Source organism: Lagenorhynchus albirostris, chromosome 13 (assembly GCF_949774975.1).
Source record: "Lagenorhynchus albirostris chromosome 13, mLagAlb1.1, whole genome shotgun sequence".
NCBI classification, from domain to species: domain Eukaryota; kingdom Metazoa; phylum Chordata; class Mammalia; order Artiodactyla; family Delphinidae; genus Lagenorhynchus; species Lagenorhynchus albirostris.
In genome coordinates, this window is record NC_083107.1 from 48,073,572 (window position 1) to 48,098,861 (window position 25,290).

At 41.7% G+C, this 25,290-nt stretch overlaps 1 protein-coding gene across 17 annotated transcripts in view; it reads left to right on the forward strand.

Annotated features, from left to right (window-relative positions):
* The window catches only part of NRXN1 (neurexin 1), a 1,122,104-nt gene that overhangs the window by 544,071 nt on the left and 552,743 nt on the right, over nucleotides 1-25,290 (forward strand). For all 17 annotated transcript variants that reach the window (XM_060170168.1, XM_060170152.1, XM_060170157.1 and 14 more), the window contains 2 exons: nucleotides 4,802-5,183; nucleotides 6,407-6,597. In XM_060170168.1, the coding sequence (XP_060026151.1) occupies nucleotides 4,802-5,183; nucleotides 6,407-6,597 (573 nt within the window). The remainder of the gene's footprint in view (nucleotides 1-4,801; nucleotides 5,184-6,406; nucleotides 6,598-25,290) is intronic.

Here is a 25,290-nt window from a genome sequence, read left to right on the forward strand (position 1 = left end):
CTCCACCACACCTCTTCTGTTCCCCCAGCTCCCAGCATCTTGCTTCTCAGAACTAAAGACAATGTTTTGTTTCTCACAGTCATTGTCATCAGGGTGACTCATATTTGGGAAATTATGTTTTGCCAAAGATCTCATGAAAGTCAATAATTCATAAGAATAAAAAGTCAGCCTTGAGTTATATAGCATAAAAAAGGTTTCCAAAGATGCAGTGGAACCTTGCCATTGAGGCTTCAGGTTGGAATGAGACTTTTTCAAACACTCTAGTGGCCACATGAAGCCAGCCATGAATCAGGAAAGCAATAGACATTTCTTATTAAATTTTACAGCAAGTTCAGAAATCACCGAACAAGAAAAAATTTTAAAGGAAATCGCTGGAAACTCTTCATGCAAAGTCCTACATTTGACCACATCTTTAAACCAGAGTTATATATACTGTTAAGTCAAGTATTTGTTGAATACAGGACAGTACATACTCAGGTCATTCCTGGGAATGTCTGAACCTCACCGAGGCTCATGAGGGTAAGCAGTTGCCAGCAAAGAAGCCCAAGAAGAGATTCCCCAGAACTCAGATGAGAAAATGTTCTACACACTGTATGGGATCCCTAAGTAGGGAGTCCTTGGGTTTCAACATATCACCTAGTCTGTCTAAAATATCCGGAGTTGTGTGTTCTGTATGTGTGTGTATGTTAGTGTGTGTGTCCTCTGTTGAACACTATTCACTGCATATCCAATTACCCAAGCCTGGAAGCTGGGACCAGCATTATTTCCCCCTTCTCCATCATTCTGTACATTATTAATAAATCCTGCAATTATATTGGTGACACTATCTTATTTTGTCCATTTTTTCCATTTCTTCTATAAACACTCTACTTCGTATTGTCTGCAATGTATTATATCCACAACAGAGAGATCAAATACACACACACACACACACACACACACACACACACACACACACACACACACACACACAGAGAGAGACTCATGTCTTATGTCTGCCTAAAAGCCTTCAGTAGCTCCTAATAGAATCAGGAGGCACTGTGACATCTGACCCCTGACTCATCTTCCCATCTCATCTGAGCACTAACCTCACTTACTCATGACTCTCCAGCCACACTCTCTGGGTTTTTCTCACCTGAGAGCCTCTGTTCATCTGTCTCTCCTTCCTGGAATCCACCTCCCCCTTCCTTTTCTCCAGTTCTTAGCATGGCTTTCTCCTTTTAGTTCTTCAAATTTAACTTAAATATCCACTCAGGTACTTGCCCGCATTCGATATTTACCAACCCAGTATGCTGTTCATCAAATTCTTGGCATTTTCTGAGTTTTATCATCATATAGTTAATTATTTTCTTACCTGGTTTTGTCTGCCTTAGCCCAATAGGCCATGAATTTTGTGAAAACAGGAGCTAAGTCTGCTTCTGTCAACATTATTTCTTAATTGCCTAATACAGCACCACTCAGTAACTTTCAATAACTTTTCAGTGAATTAACAAGTGGATCTAAGGCTGGGGAGGGGTGGTCATTTTCTTCTGCAGCAGAAATTTAACCCAACTCAGAGCAAGGCTCAGCCCATAATCTTACTATCTGTTTTGGTAGAAAGATTTGATTTAGAAATTGAGATTTCTGTGCAAACACACCACCCAGGTGGTTGTTTCTTATTGGAGATTATCATCAATCTGGATGCCCCAGACACTGAGCAGAGGCATTCTGTTAATCTCAAATTCTCCTTTTCCAGTAAATCTCTAGGAAAGATGCTGCATTTTTTTTAACGAGTGGAGCCTTAAAAATATTTCTCCTTCATTGTCCTTTATTTTTTCTTAGTCGATATATGTATACAATTGTAGAGGTGGCTACATTGCCAACTGAGGATTAAACATGGGAATAAATTCTGAGGAAAAAAGGATTTTTAAAAGGCAGCAGTAAATGTTTTCTTAGGCAGTGGATAATGGCTTTTAGGTGCTCATTCTCCTTCATGAGCAAACATATCTGCCATTAGTGTCAATGCAATTTATATATGCTTATTAAGGGAAGAATAGGCTCTTGAGCATGGGCCATAATGATTTTTCTTGTAATTGGGCCATGGCTGCTCCAATGCTTTTTTACTACTTTTTTATTATGTATGCTCTGCATACATATTCTGTTCCTTTGAGAAAAGAAAACAGACAATACGTGTTATTTTTATCACTGAACTTCTTTCTCAGTTCTGCTGAACAAAATGTGCTTCCCTATTTCAGAGCTGCCAAGAACTGGACAATTGGGAGTCATATTTAATTTCACGTATTAGAAATATTTTTTCTGGATATTCTCGTACTGTCAGTTGGTTCATTAATGTAGCTTTTAAGAAGAAAACATGACCGTTTCAGGAGCAGGGTGGGTTCACCAAGTTAAGACTCAGATTTTAATATAATGAAAAAGATAAAATAACTCAAGGAGATAGAAAAGCCCAAGTAATTCTTTTCAGCTTTGCATATTCTTCATTCTATTTAGCTTGTTAATTCAGTGTTACTGGTGTCTCTAGTGATTTATATTTGAAAATTATTAAAGGCTAATTTTATTTGCTACCCAAGAGGTAGTTCCACACAGACTAGTATTGAGGTCACTGAACAAAAGAACTGAAGAAGGGGAGAAAAGTGATGTCATATGAGAAACCAGAATTGCTAAGGATTTAACAGTATTTTTGCTTGGGATAGACAAGAAGGAGGTATAGTGGGGAGGAGGGAGGAGAGACAACTGTTTACAGTGCTATTTTTTTGTATTAAAAAAAAAAACACATTTACAGAGAAGGAATCAGAACAAACTAATAACTGAAAAGAGAACATGCCAAGGGATGACAGGACTGCCGTTGTCAGGATCAAGGACTAGTAAAGAGGTATGGGAATTAAGGAGCATTAAGTACAGCTCAGGGGAGAGTTTTTTATACCAATGAGTTTGTTAACATCTAAATCAAGTATGTGGGCAATTTTTCTTGTGCATCAAAAAGTATGCCTTTTATGATTTAATTACAGGCATTTCCTTTCAAATGTCACCTAGTATTTTATTGTTTCTTTCTAAAGAAATGGAAATCTGTCAGACTGCTTGAAGGAGGCCCACAAAGGGGGGTGTTCAATCTTTATTACACGTGGGAAGAAGGTTCAGTGCATCTTCCCAGGGCTGGGATTGGCTCTAATTCATATTTTCATTAATATCAGGGATGATGGGATAGGGTAAGCTCGATAAAATTTCCAATTACGCCAAACTGAGTAGTGAAGCTAACACCTGGAAGAACTTGACTGCAATTTAAATGACCTTTTTGAGTTTCTGAAGAAAGTGATTGAGTTTAATTAGACAAGAACAAGATGCAAGGAGCAAATCACTAGCAATGATAAGGGTACTTTACCGCTGTGCTTTAGAAAGCAAGTTCACATCTTTTTTAATTTTGACTTCAACCTTGCAGGTAGGTACAATGATCACTCTGGAGGTAGGGACGGGACTAAGTAGGCATTTAATGGGGTTGGCAGAGAAATATGGCAGGATGAACAGGGATGGGGTTGAGTTGAAGAGTGAATCACTAAATAAATTGGCAACCAAGCTTCACACTAGGGTGTTTAATAGAAGATTATACTTTGTGGTAATGTGGAATAATCTTACTGGTATTCTTAAAATTGGACATACCTTGAACTGGTATGTTGTGCTCAATTTAGGTATCCAAAACCTAAGTGCAAGGAAAATGGCAGAGGGCCAGAAGAGATCAACAGGAATTCTTCGTGATTGGGAGACTAGGTCTAGGAAAGACGGAATTATTCAATATAGAAAAGAGAACGTGAAAAGTACATATTTAACTTCAAACACATTTTCATGGTTCGTAATTGGAAGAATAGTCAGCAGCTCTTCATTATTTCTATTGATATAGGAAAATATACAGTTACTTTTTGTTTTTCTTGAAGAACATACTTTTTTTTTTTTTAAAGGGCATATGCGTTTGTTTGTGTGTGTGTGTGTGTGTGTGTGTTTTAAAGAAGATGTTGGGGATAGGAGTTTATTAATTTATTTATTTTTGCTGTGTTGGGTCTTCCTTTCTGTGCGAGGGCTTTCTCTAGTTGTGGCAAGCGGGGGCCACTCTTCATCGCGTTGCATGGGCCTCTCACTATCGCGGCCTCTCTTGTTGCGGAGCACAGGCTCCAGACGCACAGGCTCAGTAGTTGTGGCTCACGGGCCCAGTTGCTCCGCGACATGTGGGATCCTCCCAGACCAGGGTTTAAACACGTGTCCCCTACATTAGCAGGCAGATTCTCAACCACTGCACCACCAAGGAAGCCCCGAAGAACATTCTTTATAAAGACAAACATCACAGCACCATGGAGCTGGGATGTATCACTTTCTACTGGGATGATTTAGGATAGTCATTGCCCCTAATCCTCCTCCATTCCCTCCCTCCCTTCCTTCCTCCCTCCCTCCCTCCCTCCCTTCCTCCCTTCCTTTTCCTTTCTCTCTCTTCTTCCTCTTACCCTTTCTCTCTTCCTTTCTTCAGTTTTTCCTTCCTTTATTCTTTCCTCTAGTTTTAAAAAATTCTGCAACTTTAGTTAATGAGGATCATTTTTGTTAAGACTAAAATTTGGACAGAGATTAAAACTTGACCTAAGAAAGTTTTATTAAGTAATTCAGCCTCACCATGTAAGGTCATTTCTCATGTTTACTATACATAACTGAATATCAAGGAGGTCTGTAGATCCTTGCATTTTAAAATGTGATTTTGCTATGGAAGTCTAAAGTTGAAAGTGCCCTTCAGATGCAGAAAATAATAATACACCATCTTCTCTTTTAGGTCAAATGGCGGGGGATCATACAAGGCTGGAGTTTCATAACATAGAGACTGGCATCATCACGGAACGCCGGTATCTGTCTTCTGTTCCCTCCAACTTCATTGGGCACCTGCAGAGCCTGACATTTAATGGAATGGCATACATTGACTTGTGTAAAAATGGCGACATAGATTATTGTGAGCTCAATGCCAGGTTTGGCTTCAGGAACATCATAGCAGACCCTGTCACCTTCAAGACCAAATCGAGCTATGTTGCCTTAGCTACGTTGCAAGCCTACACTTCTATGCATCTTTTTTTCCAGTTCAAGACAACATCCCTAGATGGACTAATTCTGTATAACAGTGGGGATGGAAACGACTTTATTGTGGTTGAATTAGTTAAAGGGTAAGTACAGGTCCGTTCAATGACAAACAGAGCTTTATGAAAATGAACCTCAAGTTCCACAATTATACATTAAACAGAAGGTGGTGGGCAGGGAGGGTGGTTTGCAAATAATGCATTTGTTTAAACCACTTTTTAGGTATCTTATAAAGTTAATAGGGATTCAGTACAGTTTTTTATATCTACATTTCCATACATAAGGTGCAAATAGCATCGAGTTCTAATTTACTGTAGGCATTCCATAAGTCTTACTCTTCAAATGTGGGTATCTTTACTACGCACATGGTAATTCCACAAAAGAATTTCTACACTTGTCGGCTAAGTTAAATAGCTGAGTTAAATAGCTAATTCATGCAAGCAGATTACTTCAACTCCACAAAATCCCATTTAATTGAGGCTTAATTCTATGTCAGAGCTTCTTGAAGAATTTAGAAAGATTTTTATGACATTTCCTTGAAACTGTGATGAACATTTGGTATCTTTTAATTGATTTAGGTATTCATTCAGTCGGTGAATATCATTGCACATTTACAATTGGCTAGATAATATGCCACACACTAGTTATATATATATATATATATATATATATATATATATATATATATTCCTTGCCACTCCTGTGCACACTTCAGATTCCACCAACCCCAAGGCACACAGATGCACACAACCCGAGGGGATACAGGTGAACACATAAATTTAGCAGAAAAGCACCAGGAAGTTTCCTAATACGATCTTGGGCAAAGGTTCAGGAGATTATTTAGCAAAATTAGGAAAACCTATGAGTCCGGGAGTGGCTGCCTGAGCTGGTCTTGAAGGATGAGTGCACATTTCCCATAGAGAAATAGGCATTCAAGATGGCAGGAAACAAGGGCAGGAAGCTGAGAATCGCCAGTTCTGTGTGGTTGGCAAAGGATGGAGAGAGTGGTGGAAATAGGGAATGAGTAGTGACAGATATTTATCTTCCACAGCGATGAAGTGGAGTGTGGACCACAATTTTAAAAATATTTTCACTATTTCCTGTATTGAAGACGATGAATAATCCTCTTTGCTGAAACAGAGTAGTGTTTCTCACCCTCTTGTTAGTTGAGCTTCTGCACAACTCACTCTCATGACTTCTAGCAAGGATGCAACCACCTGAAAAAGAGATCTCTGTTTGTAATAAGCAGTTTGACTCCATCAGAAATTCAAAAAGTGATGACACTTTTCCACCTTCCCTTTTTTCCCAGGTACTTACATTACGTGTTTGATTTGGGAAATGGTGCTAACCTCATCAAAGGGAGCTCAAATAAACCTCTCAATGACAATCAGTGGCACAACGTGATGATATCAAGGGACACCAGCAACCTCCACACTGTAAAGATTGACACGAAAATCACAACGCAAATCACAGCGGGAGCCAGGAACTTGGACCTTAAGAGTAAGTGCACGGAGTCAGAGCAGCAGGCGGGAGCCCACATGGTTTGTGCTCACGTGGTACATCCTTTGCTTTGGCGGTGGGGGGAGGGGGGCGCGGGGTGTGGGTACCTTTTGCAAACACTGACCAGAATTTCATCTCCAACATGTAATTAATAATACAACACACAAGCCTCTGCTCCCCCTTTAATGTGGCAGAAACACGTATTTTTAATAGCAGCTCAAAAATGCAATACCTAAGAATGCATGCATGATTAAAATTTAAGGAGTGAGAAGAACGTATCCTAGTCTTGATATTCTGAAGAAAAGTAGGCGTTTGCAAGTTTCTTTAGTCCCAACAGCTTTTAGTTGATTTGGAGTCAAGGTAGCCAGATACCTACTGAGTTTCTTCTAGAGCTTATTAGTTTTCTCTTCTTGGTGAGGTTTCCTAGATACTTACGGAGCCTCTCACCAACAGGGGTCTGAGGCTGGCTTATACCCTGTGTCTCCAATGGTGAACCCCTCCCAACACCCACAAACACCAATGGGAATGTTCTTTCACCAGCTGCTAAGGAAGTCTTAACAGACGTTTTCCTTCCTTATTTTTTTTTTTAACATCTTTATTGGAGTATAATTGCTTTACATTTCCTTCCGTATTGATACTTGATTTCTCAAGTGAGCAAGACAAAATACTCAGAAAATCTGTCAATAATGGAAAATAACAGAAGTTTCTATTTGAATGGGTCTTTGTGATTCGCTAAGAGCATGTCCATATATTCATCTCACTTAACACAACAACAAGCATTGGACAAGATGTTATTAGCACTTCGTTGTGAATGTAGGAAATCTGAGCTTTGAATGGCTTGCCCAGGGTTAAAACAACTACTTCAGCAGAGCAAATCATAAGCCCAGTTCTGACACATGGCCCCTCCATTGCTCCTTCTGCACTGCCTGGGTGCATTCCAAAGCCTTGCAAGGATCATCATGGTCATCATTTTTGCTTGGCAAGAGCTGTTCATTTGTACTGATGGGATCTTTCCCTTTGATTTAAAAGATAAGTACATAGGGGAGTTAGGGAACTGGAAAGAGAAAACCCAACAGAATTCTTTCTAGAGAAAAAAAAGCTGTGAGTAAGGTGAAAGAAGACAGAAAAGGGTTTCACTTTCTGTAACTGCAGAATATATTTACAATCCCAGTACTATATTTGTCTAACACATAAAATGTGTGGTGATGGCTGTCTCCCTTCTCAGAGTGGGCCTCTTGTTAACTTCAAAGAGAGCCTGTTTGTACCTACAAATCTAATAGCTTAGCTCACAAAGTAAAATGAAATTCAAAGGAAATGCTGTTTTACAGTCTACACCTCTTTCTTCTCTCTGACTGAAGTGAATGGAGGGCATTTTCTCTCCCTATTTCGTGGGTGCCCCTGTTTTGCACAGCGGGCTCAGGTGGTAATTGTCAAGGAAAGGGAGAGATTGTGACAGTCGTGTGCTGGCCATGCCAACCACCAAAGCTAAAGCAAAATGTCCTGTTTGTGTACGGAGAGACCTCAGTAAGTATAAATGAGCTTCCCTAGAAACCCTGAACACTAGGGGGAACACTAAAGTGTCTAGAAAAGAAGCAGTTCCTGCTTGATTGAAGTATGTGACATGCACAGACCTCCTCACTGAGGGAACAGAGAGGCAGTGCCAGGCAGTGGGCATCTCATTGGACAATTAGGGCGCTGTCTCCTGAGAAGTAAATATTTGTCTATTGTTCCTTAAAAAATTGAAGTGAGGGTAATTGGAGGACATGGTATGGGATTCTTTCTGGTGGTGGAGGGGACCTTTACAAACCTAAGAAACCCTCAGAACTGATTTTTGTTAAAACGTTGAGTGTTTCAGGATTTTGAATATAAGAAAGGCTTTATCCATGATAAAAAGCTAAAACTATGAATTGAAAATAGCGTTTTATATAATATTAAGATGCTAAGTATTGAATTCTGACTGAGTGCATTTGTGTTTAAAAAAAAGCACAATTTAAATTTGAGGTACATTTCCAGATGTATAAAGAGATTCTATACTAATGACTATCCCCCTCTACCTTGTGAAGTTCCTTCCTGTTTACAGACTTAACCAGACCATGCCATAAGGTGAGAGCAAGTTCCTAAAATTAAAACTCGGGACTTCCCTGGTGGTCCAGTGGTTAAGACTTCACCTTCCAATGCAGGGGGTGCGTATCTGACCCCTGGTTGGGGAGCTAAGATCCCACATGCCTCACGGCCAAAAAAACCAAAAAACATAAAACAGAAGCAACATGGTAACAAATTCAGTAAGGACTTTAAAAATGGTCCACATCAAAAACAATTGTTTTTAAACTTAAACATTAAAAGTCAAAGCTGTGAACTCATCAATTGGATGTGTGATCCAATGACAACAATAACCCCAAGAAGCCCCCTTGCCATGTGTGTCCCCAACTCGAGGGAGCCTGAGAAGAGAGCATGGTCCTGGGGTGGACATCTCTCAGCTTCCACAAGCACCGCCTTTTGGTGTGTGGGTCCAGGGGCCTTGGTCAGATAAGGAGTGTTTACTAAGCGCTGACGCTGTGCTCAGAGTGGAGAGCACAGGTGCGAAGAAGGCGGCAGGCTTCCTGTAACAAGAAGCTTTCTGTCCCAAGGAGAAGACTGACACCGAGGGAACATTGACAGGACAGAGAACAGGATTCCCTGGAGACACATCAGGACATTGAAAAGAATGTGGCGTCACCAGGTAGAATATTAGAGGAAGGATTGTTTCAGAGATACCTGAAGGATGAGTGAGCGCGATGAGGCATTGTTTCTCCTTCCCACCTGGATGCCGGCCCCTGGAATTAGGGGAGCTTAATGAGACAGGAGACCACAGACAGGAACTCTTCACTCTGAATTTAACAGCAGTCTCCTTTGTATGCTAGTCATGTAGGATTCAGCCACTCTCAATGCAGAAACAATGAGAGGTGACCGAATTTGGACAATGGTTTTATTTTATGTATTTTTTGGCCCTTATTGAATTAAAATTATCAGATTTATTCTACACTCTGTGTAAGGTCACTGCCATAATCTTCAGTTCTTCTCAGAGTGAGGTCAATCTGTTTAACTACATCAGAGTCCTATGATGGGGTTCTTGAGGTGCAAATTTCCGCAACCCCCTCAGACAGACTGAGGCAGGGATCATTTGAGAATGACTGCAGGGAAGGCCAGGTCGTCTGCATTTTTAAAGGGCACTCACTAATCTAGATGCTGCGTTTCAGAGCCCTGAATGAATGCAATGTCTATGTCGAGGCCAAATTTAACTCACTTTCGAATTTTAGTACAAAATTTGGTTTTATGTTAGAGCTTTACTTTTGTTTTGTTTTGTTTTACTAGTCCTGGGCCAAAGTGACATTGGTTGCTTCAGGATCCTTGCTTGTATTTCTCATGTTACCATACCGGAAAAAGACGCTAGAGGGCAGCATAAGGCCGCAAAACCTGCCGTACGGGAGGCGGGAGCGGGGGGGAAAAAGCCTCAACAGGCTCCACTGGCGCTGGGAAGTGGACCCTGTTTTCGCCCAACTAAAATTCCACAGTTAGCCTTTAGGATAACGCATGCCTTTGTTTGTGGCTCTGTTTCATTATATAGACAGGAGTTTAGTGTGAAAGTGTGCAAGCTAGGGGCCGCTTATCCCATTCCCCAGCTTGACTCGGAAGAAGGTAGTCAGAAATAGGTTAAGAGCCTAATCTCGCTGAGAAGAGGAATTCCACGCGGGTGACCTTGTTGAAATTGCCTTTCGTGACACTGCCGCGTTCTCAGGGGCTTGTGTGTCTCTTCCCGCTGATACAGTTTTGCTTTCATCTTTATTTCCCAGCTGTTTGCGCTGCATCCCCTCTGGCTTTTATGTACAAGCTGCAGCACGCAGTGGAAAGAGCAGCAGAAATTCGCTCTCTGCAATGATTGCCTAGCACAGTTGTACTTACTTTCATTGTGGGACTTCTGAGTCCTGGGCCCTTTAGAGAGAGAAAGCGTTGGTGTAACTCTTCCTGCTGTTCCTTCTCTTGTTCCTGCATTTGACAAAAGTGTACGTTTGTATGTGTATGTATATGGGAAGGAGCTCATATGCATTGATTCCCTACTAAACACTAAATAGATTTAAATGAGCTTATTTTATTTAATCCTTGAAACTATCCAGGGACTTGAATTGAGGTCAGTCTTGCTAATTCGTTAATCTAGCTCAAGAGCAAAGATGGGGGGAAGGATTGTCTTTGGCCCCCATCTTCCTTGGGTCCCCTTCCTTAAGCCATTATTAAGTGTATCCTTCAGCAAATTGAGGAAAATTTACTTTGCGAGAAAAAAGTGAAAGATTCCTAGGCACAGAGGATACAGTGCCCTCAGGTGGCCACTTAGCAAAATTACTTAAAAGTGAATAATTCCTTCATAGGCCACATCTAGGTCAGCCCAGGCAGAGCTTTGACCTTTGTTTTCTCTCTCATACCCCAATTCCTTGGCCCTACGGGTTTTGAGCGAGCTCTCCCTCTGTCCTACCATCTTGTCTCTTCCCTTCTTACCACCATGACTAGTGTGTGCTTGTTAACCTTCCTTGTATCCCTCCTTAAATCTTACCCTGAAAGCAAACACCTGCTGTTGTTTATCCTGCTTCCAAGCCACTAAGAGCTCCCCTAAGCAGAGACAACTGGACTAGGGCTGTCATTTCAAATAGACTCAATCTCTAAGCAGAGATTTGAGGATGAATAGCATTCTTGCTCTTTTTATCTTGATCTCACATCAGCCTCTGTTAAACCTCAGCTACCTACCCTCTCCAGTCCTGAATAGACCACATATCCCACCTTTTTCTACCCTTCAGTGTTTTAGACAAATCATTGCTGCAATAAATCAGTGATCCAGATTCTATTCCAAAACCCTGATCATGTTTAAATATACCCAAGCTTTGTGTACTCAGCCATGTAACATCTGATAGCCTGCTTGCCTTGCCCAGATAATTTACTCAAATACGAAACTTTCAGAGAAGAGTCCAACTTTGAGCTTAGCCTTAAAGCAGGAGATGGCATTGAACATGTTGTCTGTCCTGTTGGTTAGGCTATCTTTGTTAGATTTTTTTTTCTTTCTTCTTTTTTTTTCGGTGTGTAAGGGAAAGAGATTTACTCACATTACTTCAGTTAATGGGAGATTATTTTAAGGATCCATTAGGAAGTAAGAGAGACAAGACATCCTTTCAGCTGCTGAACAACGAGACCACACAGAGAATAAAAACTTTGTTCTAATAGTCATACTGGGATCTCAAGAGCAGCCCTTCTACATGTTCCCTTGGATACAAATGCCCACTGCTCCCTAATTCAGGGCTGCACCACCGACCTCTCTCTGCTATGTCTGCTCCCACTTAGATCATTCTTTCTCTCCTCTCAGAGACCGCTTCCTTGTCTCTCCTACTCTTGGCTTCTGCCTCATGGCTTCTACCTATTGCTTTTGCTCCTGTGTGCGTTTCCACTTCTGTCCACTCTCCTCTTCCTCTCACTTTCAGATTCCCCCCAAAACATGCTCTAACATGGTGAGTGGACTTGTCTAGAACACAACTGCATGGGCTTTTGCCCTGCTGCTTGTGGTCAGGCTCACTTCCTCAGACCGAGTAGCTGTAAACCCAGAGGTAGATTTGCATGGCATAAAACAGGAACTTAAAAGATGGTCTCTGGGAAGGAGGCTGTGGGCTTGGAAGGCTCTCGTAGCTTCCCAGAAGGAAGCAAGGTGATTTGCTTATTCAGAAGGGCCCTAAGGATCATGGCAGAAGGTGAAGAGGAGGGAATTAAGGGTTTTTTAAGCAGGTGAGTGGAGTTTATGGTGCGCTTGAGAATCATTCCTTTGGCTTCGGTGCAGAGGATGGGCTGAGGAAAGAGATTGCTCTGGAGGCAATTGTCATGGTACAGAACAGAGATAATCGGGCTCTGAGTACATAAAAGTAAGACTTGACATTTTTGTTACTCCGTTTCCCACATAAGAATTGAAAGACAATTAGAGATACGAAACTATTGTTTTTCTCCTGACGTCTCAACTGAATTCCCAGGCTTTGCAGAAATAAGCCTCAGTCTCCTCTGTTTACTATAATGCCTTTGTCACTTTGTTTTAATACTACTCCCTCCTGCCCCCCGCCGTTGAGACATCCTTTCCCTCCCAGGCCCAGCTGCCTCGGACCTGCTGTCTAACGTTTGGTTTGGAAGTTCTTCCTTCTCCTTCCGTATAACCCTTGGACCAGCTTCCACGACTGCCACAGAGTTCTTCTTTATTCCCTACCAGTGAACTCTGTTTTTTTTTAAATTCCTTCACTCATTGTACTTGTTCTGGAATCTCTTCTACATTGGGTATAGTTTTACTATGCACAGTTTTTTTCATCTCCCACCAATTCTATTATTTAAAATTTCTCTTCCCACTCTTAGGATCCTGGGAACTTAGAGCTTGGAGGGATCTTGGAGACACTTTGATCTGAGCCTTTCCTTATACACATGAGAGACATGTGCTCAGGAGACTGTGCACAGCCAGCCAGACAGTCAGTGTTCTAGATCTGGCTGGTCTTCTGATGCCCAGTTTAACACTTTTCACAATAGATCAGGGACAGCAAGTTGCATTGCTCAGATTCACCTCAGTTTTCTGCTAGTGACAGCCTGGAACACATGCTGAAAAGAAATGAGGCCTTCTGTGGACTCACTGAAGAAGCCAGTTCGTATGGTCCACCATGAGCTCAAGATGGAACATGGTAGCACATGGGTCACCCGTTAGCTTTTTTTTTTTTTTTTTTGCGGGCCTCTCACTGTCGTGGCCTCTCCCGTTGCGGAGCACAGGCTCCGGACGCGCAGGCTCAGCGGCCATGGCCCACGGGCCCAGCCGCTCCGCGGCATGTGGGATCCTCCCGGACCGGGGCACGAACCCGCGTCCCCTGCATCGGCAGGCGGACTCTCAACCACTGCGCCACCAGGGAAGCCCCCGTTAGCTTTTTATTCTGGTGCAACTTTAAGGACCTCAATCCTTCCCCTTTGCAGTTGCTCTGGGGCAGGTGTTATAGGGACTTAAGTGCTGATGCTTGTTCCTTCTCACCCTCGACCCGGGCTGAGCTCTGACAGCCACAGGGCTTGGCTTGTGTGCTTGGAATATCTGCAAGGATGTCCTCTTCCAGGAGAAATAGCTTCCCTCTCCTCCCACAGGAAAGTGTGGCCTCCTAGAAATCCGAATCCAGTGCTCACATGCCTTTTGGACAAGGTGCCCGTTTCCCATGTCCCAGTGGGACGGTGATGAGATGAGATGAACTCTTAAAGCTGGTACCATGTGTGCTGTGGAGAACAGAGTGCCCGCATGTTCTCAGAGCTGGGTCCTTAAGGGCCAGGCGACTGCTCACAAGACCCCAGCCTCATCACCGCTTGTCCCTCTTCAGGGAACGCCAGGAGTGCAGCTGAGCTGTCTGCTTAGAGGCTGAGCTTCTCGGCCAAGAGCTCCCTGTGTCAGGGCCATCTGGGAAGGAAAGTTCGGTATCACCTCTCTCACTGAGGAAGGCCTTAAGTCTTCAGTTTTCATGGCTCTCAGAACTCCCTCTTTTTTTCTGAAGGGAGAAAAATACAAAGGTCTTTGGAGTACAAGAAGCATAAACCCATATAGACTAACTTAAATGAAAAAGGGGGAAGTGGGGCAGAGTAGAGCATTCAAGGAACCCAAGGGCAAGAAAGAGAAAATTTACAGCTGGAGCTCATGAGAGCCGTATCAGGAAAGCTGTCAGCAACAAGCCAGCATCTCGTCCCCTCCTGGTCTCCATGGGGGCTCTGAGCTGCCTTCTCCTGGCTTCCCAGGGAGCCTTCCTTCTCCTCCCTCTCTGCACACTGGCTTTCTCTGCTTTCACCAGCGTTGGCAAACGTGGCCTCCCCAGACCTGGCCTTCCACCCCCGACCAATTCAAATACTCAGGAGAGACTGACTTGACTTTCGGAGGCCTAGGGCCAAATTCTTGGGGGAGTCAATTTGATTGAAACACACGTCCTACCTGTGACCAGGGTTGGGGGATAGGAGGCAGGGTCACACTGTAAAAATACGACTGCTCTGGATTTGTTTGAAGAGATATTTGGACGGTCTACTTGGGGTATAAGTGGGGCCATTAAGGGCTCCAAAATGTGATCTTTAAGCTGCTATGAAAATTCAAGGGGATGGCTTTGGCTTGCTCTGGACCAGGGGCTGGGGATTGAGGCTACGGTCATCTAGGTGGCGGGAAACGGGGCATTGCATGGCCCCGATTTGTTCAGATGGCTCAAATCATAAATGCTTGGGTGAACAAAATTATTCTGTGGGTGGAGACAGAGACTGTGTCCATCGGGGGTCAGAGGCGGCACATGGGATTCAAAAGCCAGAAGCAGAAGTCGGAGTCTCACTGGAATTCACAGGGACACAGGATTTTCATCCTCTGTGGAACTGGAAAGATTCAAACCAGGCCCCTCTAGATCCACAAAGGACAGAGAGGCCCCAGCTGGCATCCGGATAATATTACAATTGGTCGTTATAAATCTCAAAAGTAAGTATCACTAGTATATTCAGGCAGTTGTTTCACTGAGTTAGGGTTTCATAATAATGCAGCTCCAGCCCTCTTACACCGTGACTCAGAGGACGGCTAGCTTCTCCCCCCGACCCTGAACAATTCTTCTAGAGCCATGGGTCAAAATCGGAATAGACTGGAAAATTGGGTGGCCCTAGTACAAAGTCACCCCTACTATTGTAGAGATGCTTCAAAGCCAGTTCTGCTAACTTTACTCATGTAGGAAAGCACATTTTTAATGCCACTGTGCTGCTGCTGGACCATGATTTTCACACACTGGAGGGTACTTCCGATGCTACTTCAGAACCCCATGAGGTCAATCAGGGTTTCTTGTTAATGCCACATTAATGTGGTTTTCTGTGTCTGCTCTTAAAAGGGCCCTGTCTTGGCCTTTGCAATTAATTATTCAGGTTTTTCTTAAGGATAATGCAAGAAGCCATATAGCATTATAATTAAGTTTGGGGTCAGACAGACTTGGGTGAAATAGCGTCTCTACCATTTATTTCTGTGTGTCCTTAGGCAAGGTCCATCATATCGTCTTCATCGTCATCCGCTTTTCACTAAGCATTCGCTAAGAGACTTACATATATTATCCCCTTGTTCTTCGTGGCTAACTGATGAGGTTGCTGTACTTAGCCCCACGTTACAGATGATGAAGCTAAGGTGAGGCTTAGGAAGGTTAAACATGTCACCTAAACACTAATGATAATAAAATCAAACGGTAATAATAATTATTTTAACCATTTCTGAGGGCTGATCACATCCCATGCACTCATAAATATTTTACTCATAAGATCTCATTTAATTCTCACAACTGTGCACAAGCTCAACCAGTGTATTCTTTAAAGCTCAGGTGTTTATAAGGAGGGTGGACTTGTAAGGCCCACCTGGGTACGACAGGGTTCGGCAATATTTAGGCCACTTTCCCATAACTGCCCCGGCACAGGACAGCCCAGCTGGCATTCCCGGGTTTCTTAGAGGTTGGTTATTAGCATTCCTAGCCACGCTGTACTAGGTTCTGTCCCCACCTCCACCCCCCAACTCCCCGCCCTGCTCCCCCTCAACACAAACACTGTTTGGATCTCCCACCACTGGTTTCACCTTGCAGTTCAGGGACTGTAAAAAGACTTCTTTAAGGTCCTGTACTAATGTACTGTATCTATAACCCAGCAATTCTGTATCCCTCAACCTCAAGAAACATAAAACAAGTTCTGCAGGAGACCTGAGAGCCTTCCCACTAGGCTTGGGGCTAGAATGTAGTCCTCCTTTATCGGGCAGTAGTGCAAATTTATCCCACTGTAGGACTTACCTCAGAAAATATTCTTGGGCATCTTTCTTTCCAGTTTTGGACCCCTTTGCTGATGATGATGTTCTTGATATAACTGAGGGTTTCAAGGACTGAGAACCAGTATTTTATCATCTCCTTTGTAAATTTTGCATCTCAGTATCTGCCTCAGACTCACATTATCATATATCTATTATGTTGACACTTCAGTCAGAACCTCAATTTTGATGCTGTATTTTACAAGTATGATCTCTTAATCTTTACAACAATTAGATGAGTGAGACATTAGTGCTTCCATATTACAGATGAGAAAATGGAGACTTAGACTAAGTGAATTGCCCAGAAATAGAATTTGAACCCAGGTCCATAGAAATATTTAAATACTACTATATATATTTCCCAACGTATTAGAAGGGATTCCTTCTGGATATCTAGAGTGAAAGATAGTACTTATATTAATTTTAGGGAAAAATGTCATGTAATAAAAGAAATTATTTCCTCCTTTGTATAAAACATAGTTTTTCAAACTTCTACATTCCTACCTGTGTAATGCTGCAAATGTCACTTCTGGTAATTACAAAATAACTGGGTATTTCTCCTTTCACTTTCCACTTGCTCTTCCCATCCATATGCCTTGTATAGAACCTATATATTGGTTCTGTTTCCTTAGCCCCTAAAGTCTTCCTCAAACACAACAGCCAACAATTTTAATTGCTGTGTGTCCTTAATATGTATTCTATAGAACATTTGCATTTATAGATGCTTAAAGCAGGCCCAGGCAAATGTAGTCCTTGGTTGGATGATTGGAGATTGGCCTATCAATCCATCATCAGCTTGTTCCAGTAGATTATTTGCTAGTCCGTTCAACTGTTAAGCCCTCCATTTTCCTAGCCTTTAGGGAAAGTTCCCCACACCTTCTCGACCCACTCTTTGATTACTGCTGTTAACTATTTGCATATCTCCTTAAGAATAATTTAAGTATTGGAAGAACAAAGTATTTGGAGACATGCCCTAGGGAATTTTATATACTATTCCAGTGGGATTTGATGACCTGATTGAAACTCTTCCATCCTTTAAGCACAGAAGCAATTTGTTCTTTGAAAAAAATACAGAAGAGTTCAGGTACTTAAGAAAAATGTGAGTTTTATTTGACTCTCTCAAGCTCATCATATTTTAAGAAGCTTTTTGGCAATGTCTGTAAAGCTTTTTTGTGCGCTTTGTATCACTTTGTCCTTTCAGGCTCTCCAGAAAACCCTGGTGGCTTTCCCCTCTTTTCTTCTGTATATCTAAGTGGAGAGCAGGTGACATTTTTGACCTGCATTAAACAGGCCATTATGATGGAGAAGAGCTGTTCTTTTATACTTTTTGTACACCACTAGATCTTCCCCACCCAAAATAAATGTACATTTATTTTGAAATAGGAAAAGAAACTTTCTTTGAAATAAGAAAAGTTATTTTGAAAAAGAAAGCCAAGTTGTTATACTGAGCTCCTCAAAATTTCAGGAAAGATAACAGGTTTGAATAGGTCCTCTTACAGGTCCCCTAGTTTTAAGTCTCTATTAATTTACAGAACAGTCATTTCTAAACGCCTCTACCCATCCTATGCCTGTCACTGAGAAGGTTTTTAGTAAAACTAGGAGGCAGTGTAGTACAGTGGGAAGAGAGGTCACCTGGAACTGGAGGCTGGGGTGCCAGTGTTATTCTCCTGGGACCGGTTGCATTACCTTGGGCAGGTCACTTACCTTTCCAGAAGGGTAATTTGCTCACCTGTCAGGTAGGGATAATAACAACTTCCTGCCTATTGTGAAGAGTTGGTATGAGAATCAAATGGAACGAGAGATGGCAAAGCACCATTTAAACTGAGGTGCTGTGCACATGTCAGGTGGAACAGTATTTGTGAGGTAGGGAAGCTCTGCAGACCGTATGCAGTCCCAGAGAACAACACCCAGAGAGTGGAAAACGAAACGTGAAATGGTGACAGGGTGGATGCTGCTAAAGTATGTCTACAGTATCTAAACTGGCTGTCACTTGGGTGGGGAAAATGGAAAAGTAATGAAAATATTTGAACCCTGTTTTTACCAAAAGGTAAATTTACCAAGCATGAGACAAAGTTAGCTTGGCATGAACTGATATGCCCGAACTCACACCCCAACTGCCACAGTGTCACTGACCTAGCGTGGTTATAAAGAGGATGGATTACCACACACCCCTCCGTAGCAATTTCACCTTATTTCCCACCAGCTTTGCCTTACAGTCTGTTGGCCAAACACACAACATCTGTCTTCATGCTAAGTTTTACAATCATACTTTTCAAAAATTCTCCTTCTTTGGGCAATTTTATTTCAAAAATATCAGCTAGAAACAGAAATTTCAGAATGTTGAAAGCATTTTCTGTCCTGTCCATAACTATAATGTCAATATTAACTCTTAAAGCCTTACTACAGGGAAACATTAAGGTCTGAACTCCAGTTTTCTTGGTGCCCGCCCACCTGTTCACACACAGGTATTAGGCTGGGTTACAGATGAATGCAGGTGTCTTACTTATCTCTCTGTGGGAGGCAACTGAAAAGTGGCTTCCATATCTAAAAATCAAATTTGGAAGTCATAAGAGTTCTACCGACTCATTGGAATTTAGATACCTCGCGTTTATGACTATAGAAGCAAATTGGCTTTATTTTCATGAGATTACTCAGTGAGCGTGCAGATACGTCCCACATCATCCTGGGAATCTGTGTTATTTGGCTTGGACTCTGTGAACATTTATCACCATTACTTTTCTCCACTGGCCAAGTTACTCCAAAACATTCCTGTATTTTGTAGCAGTGGAGCTGTACAAATTGGCCACTCACCACGTGGATTATACAGTGTGTAAACTAGTGCAGATTAAGTGAAAATTATCATGGATTCAGGAGACGTGGGCTTGGAATCGGACCCTGCCATTTTTCTGGTGTTGTAGCACTGAACCATAGTGTCTTTGTCTGGGATACGTGTCCATGATAACCTTTATTCTTTCTGTAGCTCATCGCGTGAAAACCAAATGACAATGCCTATGTGCAAGTGCTCAGTAAAGTTTAGGGCACTACACCGATGTCAGTTATTGTTATAATGATAAAGTCAGAGCTGTCTTTTCTGGTTTTGACCATGGCAAAGCTTGCACTGATCATGAAGGACTCAAAGCAGTGATGAGGCGCGCTCTCACTCGGTTCGGGCTCTGTACATTTAAATTCAGTTGTCTCAGTGATTTTTGTGAAATTCAGTGCCTTTGTAGTGAAAACAATATACAAACTGTTGGATATGGGAGCCTGCTATGGAATCAGGGATACCTGTGGCTGGCAAGGACCTAAGAGCTAGAAGCAGGAGACCAGAGGGAATCTAATACCAGGAATCCTGGAGTGGCAGTCCACAGGCTAGATGGAGAGAGACATCTGCAAACCCACAGGAAGTGCACATAGGGATTAACAGATGTACCAGGGCAAAGCATCAGGGGTCCACGCAGTTAACTTGGCTCTGTTCTATGACCACAAACAATAAATCCCCACCTCTCTGTAAAGATAACAGTGTAACAAAGTAGAAGCACCTGGAGAAATAGTGTAAAGTGTCCATAGTGGGGAGTGTGCCTAGGGAGGCCACATGAGTTACGTTATATTTGTATATGGGGCAACACAGAGAATGACAGAATGGCCAGAGATAGACTGAGGTAGAGGTACAGGATAGGCTGAAATGTAATTTCCCACAAAGATTTTGGCATTTATTTTAACTGCTGAAGAGATTCATGAATAGGTTCTCATCACCACACATTGATACCCTAAACTATTTCTGTACCTCTATCTTTGTCTGCCTCTCTCTGCAAATGAATTCAACACATGTTGGTTAAAATTGTTCCTGAATTACACTGTCAGAATGGAAAAAAATGTCACTGCATTGAACCCTCTTAACGAGCTGGGTGACTTCAAGAAAGCGGTCAGTAGAAGAAAAATGCCCCACAATTAACTTCATTCATTATTTCTCAGGTGTAGGGAACCAGGGAACCTTCACTATGTCCTTATTGTTCAAATGATTATTTATTGAATGAAAACTGCTAATTCATCCATTCATTCAATGAGTCAGCAAATAATTAGTGAGTGCTAAGTAAAAATGAGACTAAAAAGGTGCTTCGCTTATGATGCTTTCTTCAAGGAATTTATAAAATAATGGGAAGGCAAGATATCCACACAGAGAACTGGGAAGGAAATGCTAATTGTCAGATAAGAGGTTCAAAATATTACGGGGATTCAAAGATCATACTTGCGTATGACTGAGAAAACACATTAACAAGGTGGAATTTGAGTTGAGACCCCGAAATTGCATCAGGCTTTGAAATGGAACATTGGAAGGGGAAAGACACTCATGATGGAAGTAATGTACTGTGAAAAGTGATGGAACAGTAACCGTGCAGTATTGGAGAAATGGTGAAAAATACAGTTTGACTAAAGATTAAAATATAGGTAGAGGATTGATGTTAGCCTAATTCTCTCCCTGGCAAAAATTGTTGGGGAGACATTGTTCAAAGTTTAGAAAAAGTTACTGAGGGAGGATATCTCAAAATCTTGACCACCCTGAGCCTCACACTTTATTTAGAAACCAGCGGGATGTATTAAAGAAATCAGAACACAGTAAGGGCACGATGGGAGGGAGGATGGATAGAGGCAGGGACACCAGGTAATGGGTTACTGCATAAAAGGTGTACGTGGGGAAAGGAAGATAAGAACTGGAAAAGGAAAGGAAAATGGAGGCACAGATGTCAGAAGTATTGGCCAAGTTGAGTCATCCACATCAAAGTTCTCAGCAATAATTTGAGTGTAAGGTATAAGAAATAGAATGGAGTTAAAAATGATATTGAAATTAATTTCAGTTTGGGTAATAGGGAGACTAGAAATGTGATTGCTATAAAACAGGGAAGTCTAGAAGTAATTTCCCAGTGTGGGGAGGGGGGGAAGATGATGGTTTGTTTTTAGGCTGAACTTAGAAAATCGGGATAGGACTAAAGATAAGGATTTGCAGGTATTTCCTAGAAGTAAGAACAGGTTATTCTAGGATTAAACCCTTTATGCACCAAGGAAGACTAAGGTGTAGAGAATTTAGACAATATCTAATAAATCAAACTTATGACCACTGAATTTCTAAAATTAACCTGATTTTTCATAGAGATCTATGGAGGGCACAGGTCTAGCGTTTCAGAGCAAAACATCCACCTGAATTGCCAACTTCGACTTCAATAATGACTACTTGGTGTGCCCTGAACTTAGATGTGGTTTTGGATGGTGTTTGTTGTTCAATCCAAACTGATCATTGTTATGAACGTATTCATTTATCTACTCTTAGGTTCAAATGTGTTAGAGAAATATTAACAATTTCCCATGCTTTTGCTTCTCGTAATGTAACATCACTTATTTAAGCAATCACAGGAAATAGTAACGTTGGCTTTCTACCCAGAAAAAACATGAAGTAAATAAGTTTGTGCTTGTTCTCCAGGGACTAGAGATGATTTTTCTTCTGTCTAACAGGGCACACCTGTTATAAAGAGAGGATTACATTTAATTTGCCTCCCAAAGAAAGCCTGCATTAACTTATATGGTCAAGATCCAACCTGCCGATGTTCATTTGTGGATGTGTAACAAAAGATTAAAATTAAAGATAAAGATACAAATCGAGGCGGAGGCAGATTTTGATTGTTCTCTGATGTAAGGAAGGGCATCTTTCCTGCAGAATAACTCTGAGAAACTAGCCCAGCCTGATTGTACTTTTTCTACCAGCCAATCACAACAAGAATTGAGAGGAATGTTAGCGAAGTCTCCCAATTTGCTGTCCAAAGTCAAATCCTCTGAGCAGAGCCTCCAGAATTGTACTTTCTCCAGTCTGGCCAGTAGGAAAGTCAGACAGTGTGTATTGCTCCAGGTTTTTTTTTTTCAAATGCCACTTGTAAGAGATTGTGGGAGCCTCCTTAAGTTTCCCTAGAGTTTTAGCTATCCAAAGCAGTTGTCCTTTTTATATATGCTCTTTTTAATTAAAATGAAACTGAGATGTTTAAGAGGCACTAAAAAATACATATGGATAAACAGGAAAGCTGAGTCAAAGAACTAATTATACCTTGACGCGGGCATTCTGCTGCTGTAGAGCTCAGAGTCCTTGCTCTAACTGCCTCATGCTCCCTGTTTTAAGAGAAGAGAAAACCTCCTACACCACTTCATTTTTCTGCTTTTGGTTGATGGCTCCCAAGCCAGGCCTTCCAGCCCCAGCATCCCTAAGCCCCCAGTTCATATCATCCCTGTAGGACACTCCTACTCAAATTACACATGTTTAATGTTAAATGCAGTTTCATCTCTTCTCTCCAAATTATTACTGTTTATTATTACTGTTAATTATTATTATTATTACTGTTAATTATTACTGTTTCAAATTCCCTCATCTCCTAGCCTGCATGGCTTTTATTTTTGGACTTCTCATTGCCTTTAAAAAAAAAAAAAAAAAAAAAAAAACAGTAGTCACAAATTCTATCATGTTACTCAAACCTTTCCTTTGACTTTTTTTATCCAACATTATTTACCATGGTCCCTTTGATAATTCTTCTTTTCCAGCCCATCCCAGCCTTTTGTGCTCTTTTTTGAATGCTGTATTAATTTTGTCTTCTTGGTACATTTGTGCTGTTCCCCATGTTTGGCACCTTCATTTATGTCATTACAAAGTAATGTATCCTATACTTTCTTTTGGTCTAAACTCGCTCATGATACTTCAGCTTACAACTGATGTCCATAAAATCCTTTTATTTCTCTGATTTTATAAGGCACATTTAGCCTGAACCTTACAACCAGTCCCTCGGGCTTCACAGAATTCTTGTGTCTCAGTCTGTTTATATCAAAATAGAAGATATTTAGCAAGGGATTGTTCCATTTATGTTACCAGATTCAGTGCTGCTGGGATTCGAACTGAGTATGTCAAAGAAAGCTCTCGAGCTGCTTATTGTATAGTGCAGGGCACACTTCAAGTACACAAATGCGTCTAAAGTAAGTCAAAGAAAATAAGACTTGTACGTTTGACATCTTGTCGCTCTAATTATACTAGAAACACGGGGACAACCTGTACTTCTCATTCTTTTGTAGCCAATTATAACTAAGAAGCTTGTGTGCTATTCCCTACTCATTACTGCCCAACTACTGGGAAATGGATACTTGGATATCATCTCAGATCATTCCACAGATGACATTCTTGAGAGGGGGGCCGTTACACACTCACACACACACACACACACACACACACACACACTCCACACTAGGACAAAGATAAGGGTTTCTTGATATTTTTTTTAAAAGCCCACTCCCCAAATGTTTGAGATTATCTGGCTCTGTACATATTCTTTGCACCTTCTTCTGCCACAGCTCCATCATTTCCTTGTCAGTTGCATACATGGCCTACTTAAATAATATGAATAAAAATCAACCACTCATAGCTTGAAGGAGGGGTACCAGCATGGCTTCAAGTCCATAGGAAACTGACTGTTACTGGATGTCCATCCTGGCTCTCGTTCATACACTGGGTCATTAAAAAGCCTAGCTTCCTTGCCATGCACAGGATTTTGCCTTCAAGATCCCATTAGTGCTAATGGGTCATTTTCCTTCCATCACCCCACGGATGAAAAGGAGAAGGTGCATCTTTGATGAAGTGCTAATGTTACACAGGGCTCAGGCCACTTAAAGGTTTCCTTTGTTCTCTTCCTATGGCAATCCTGTGGGAGACTTAAGACCACTCTCTGCTATATGAAGAGTTTATAAAGATGGTATTAAGTTGTGGTGCTAAGTGCAGCAGCTTCAGTAATGAAAATAAGAATGAGTCCCTTGCTTATAAAGCCAAACTCATCCACCTTGGTACGTCTGAGGCTTATATCCTGCACGGCTCGAATCAATATTTTCTGCTCTTTAACAACACAAGGGAAAGATTACTACTTTTCCTCAATAAGCTTTAAAAACTGATTTGGGCAAGTAAGTGTGCTGATAGGAAAAAAAGTAGGAAGTAGCAGGAAATGGGGAAAGGAAGTAAGTGCATTTTAGGATTAGCTCTCTCCCTATGTGCTGCCTTACCATCCTTCTTTCTTTTCTGATTCTTATCTACTGTGACTTCAATCCATCCGTTGACTGACAATATTTATTGATTGCCTACTGTGCTTGTAGTCCAGTACTAGGCACTGTGGGAGAATCTAAGACACAGACACAACCTCTATCCTCCAGGAGGTTACAATCAGAAAGAGGAAGATGGGTTGTCACATATATAGCATCCCATACGTAACTTTGAGTACTAAGTTCTACATCTGAAAAACCCGAAGCAGGGACGAGAATTCTTAATTCGACTCCCACTGTTCTCTAATACTACAGTCATTAGGCCCAGAGGAAAGCTGACATTTCCTAACAAATTTAGTTCAGCAAATGAATGCAGGGAGCACTTCCTTGCATTGCTATTTGATATGTAATAGCAGAAAGTTCAGCCCACAATCTCAGACGAGCAAGAAAGGTCACTTTCTCTACTTTCATATAACTCACCTTGGTTTCTGTTTTGAGGTCTGATTCTTTGTTAGTGAAACTGTAATCTCAGGCAATTTCAGTTCCCTTATTTCCTTGGGATTATGTCTAGATGATTTGGGGGTGGGGGGCTTCCATTGTACCAGTATCTGGGGAGGTAGAGAGATTGCACAGGAGTTGGTCTCAAATATTCTATATTAATTGCTTAGGTGCCCACTGAATTGCTACCCAGCATCTTCTTTCTTGTGTGCATGACCTCCTCAGGCCAGGTTTTTTCTGCTTGCTCCTGTTCTGCTCTGGGAATTGTTCTGTTGCTGCCACACCAC